Source organism: Megascapheus bottae, chromosome 16 (assembly GCF_031878675.1).
Source record: "Megascapheus bottae isolate mThoBot1 chromosome 16, mThoBot2.hap1, whole genome shotgun sequence".
Taxonomy (NCBI): Eukaryota; Metazoa; Chordata; class Mammalia; order Rodentia; family Geomyidae; genus Megascapheus; species Megascapheus bottae.
The window spans coordinates 8,781,176-8,783,511 of record NC_143524.1 but is presented as its reverse complement, the minus strand read 5'-3'; the positions used below and the strand labels follow the sequence as shown (position 1 = coordinate 8,783,511).

Genomic DNA, 2,336 nt, shown 5'->3' with positions numbered 1-2,336 from the left:
GAATAATCAGGGTAGATTGTGATATTAACTTTTCTATCCTAAAGAAAAATATTCACTTTTTTAGGTTCTGTAGTTTATTCCCCAAATATGAAAGTGTTAGCCATAAAAAGCTCTTTTATACTATGAAATAGAAGTATTCATTTTTATTAAATATCAGGTTTACATATACTTAGTTAAAATGTGCAAATGCATACTTATTTACTAGTAAGTACATCATGCTTTTCCCTAGCCAAATTTTTGACTCTTAAAATATCCTAAAAGAATCCAGGCTCTGACGACTCATGCTACTCAGGAAGTTGAGATCTGAGAACTGTGGTTCAAAGCTGGGACAAGAAAGTCTGTGGGACTCATCCTCAATTAACCATCAAAAAGCCAGAAGTGAAACTGTGGCTCAAGTTGTAGAGAGCTAGCCTTGAGCAAAAGAGCTCATGGATAATGCCCAGGCACTGAGTTCAAGCCCCAGGATCAGCTCTTTAAAAAAAAAAGTAACACAAAAGATAAAAACATCCTGTGAAAATTATGTAATTTTATCCGATTAAAATAAATAATGATTCTTAAAATACTAGACTATTGCTGTTTTCCAGGACAAAAATCAATATATGTACATACATCTTTATAAGAAGAGATTTAAGGATCTGAGCTCACATGATGATGAAACATGAGAAGAGCCATGATGTATTCCAGGCAAATTGTCAAACAAGGAAAACTAAGCAGTATAATTCATTCTGATTTCAAAGACTTGAAAAGTGGGTGCTATTGAGGTGTGACTAGTACAAAAATTTTAGTGACTTATACTGGATCAGTGATAATGTGTCTCAAAATACCCAAGACAAAGAAAATAGATATGCCAGTTTTAAAAGGAAAAGAATTTTCCCTTTCTCCAATCTCTATCACTAATGAGGCTTTTGTAAGTCTGCTAGTTTAAGAAGTGCTTTCTTTTAGGACTATTTTGACAGAAAAAAACACATAGAAACTATTCTTATTGGCTGAGTATCATTTTACCCAGTTGATACGTTTCATTCTGGAAAATTCACCACAAGCATTTGCATAGGCCCTCAGTAGACATATGTATTCTAGAAACCCTATTTGTGGGTTCCTTTATACATTTGATTTTCATGTGTTTGCATTTAAATATCATTTAAATTATACAAAAATGATCAACAATAGAAATATCATTCATAAGCTCTTTACCCAGAGAGTCAAAGATATAAAACATCATTCTGGTCCTATGCTTCTGGATATACTATTTTCCTTTTCCCCCAAAAGAACAGACTACTGCAGAGGTAAGAAATCGTAGCAGCATTTGAATTAGTGTGGATTTTAAAAATAACTAAGTATGTGGAGCAATCTGAGAGGAATGCATCTATATAAAGGATAGACCAAAACGTTACAGTGAAAAACCATTTAAAAAATTATCTTGCGCCCAGGATAATCTTGGCAAATGCATTCTTGACCTCTTTGTTCCTCAGGCTGTAGACCAGAGGATTCAGCATGGGGATGGCCATCGTATAAAACACAGATATGATTTTTTCTGTGTCCAAGGAATGAGTGGAGCTGGGCTGTAAGTACATGAAGATAATTGTTCCATAGAAAATGGAGACTGCCGTGAAGTGAGAGGCACAAGTGGACAGAGCCTTTCGATAGCCTGCACGAGTGTGCATCTTCAGGATGGTGATAAAGATAAACAGGTAGGATATGACGATGACCATGAGAGCAAAGAATATGTTGAAACTGGCCACGTAGATAAGAACCAGATCATTGACATGTCTATCAGAACAGGAGAGAACCATGACGGCAAGGACATCGCAGAAGAAGTGATGAACCACATTGGACTCACAGAAGGAAAGACTGAATGTGTTTATAATGTCGATGGAGGCAATCAATACACCACAGGCATAGCAGCCTATGATCAGACATGCACACACCTTTGTCGTCATGGTGGTGGTGTAGTGGAGGGGCTTACACACCGCTGTGTAACGGTCGTAGGACATTGAAGCCAGGAGGTAATTTTCCACATTCGCAAAGGCTCCAAAGAAGAACATCTGAGTAACACACGCATTGTAGGTCATGACCTTGTCTCCCAAAAGAAGTCCAGCCATGACCTTGGGAGTGATGACTGAAGAGTAACAGAAGTCCACCAGAGACAGGTTACCCAGGAAGAAGTACATGGGGGTGTGGAGACGAGAGTCCAGGAGAATCAGCAGGACCATCCCCAGGTTCCCAGCCAGCGTGACCATGTAGATGATGAGGAAGGTGACAAAGAGGGGGACCTGCAGATGAGGATCACTGGTCAGTCCTTGTAGTATGAACTCTGTCACTTCTGTTCTGTTCTCCAT

The 2,336-nt window shown here is 38.5% G+C and overlaps 1 protein-coding gene across 1 annotated transcript; it reads right to left on the bottom strand.

Moving 5' to 3' along the window:
* Positions 1–1,412: 1,412 nt before the first annotated feature.
* LOC150052586 (olfactory receptor 5B3-like) lies at positions 1,413–2,336 on the bottom strand. The gene has a single exon (XM_090348722.1). It carries the CDS (start codon positions 2,334–2,336, stop codon positions 1,413–1,415), a length of 924 nt encoding a protein of 307 aa, XP_090204848.1.

Excerpts from the sequence above, each read along its gene's own strand:
- LOC150052586 (XM_090348722.1), bottom strand. The coding sequence starts at position 2,336 with ATGGAGAACAGAACAGAAGTGACAGAGTTCATACTACAAGGACTGACC.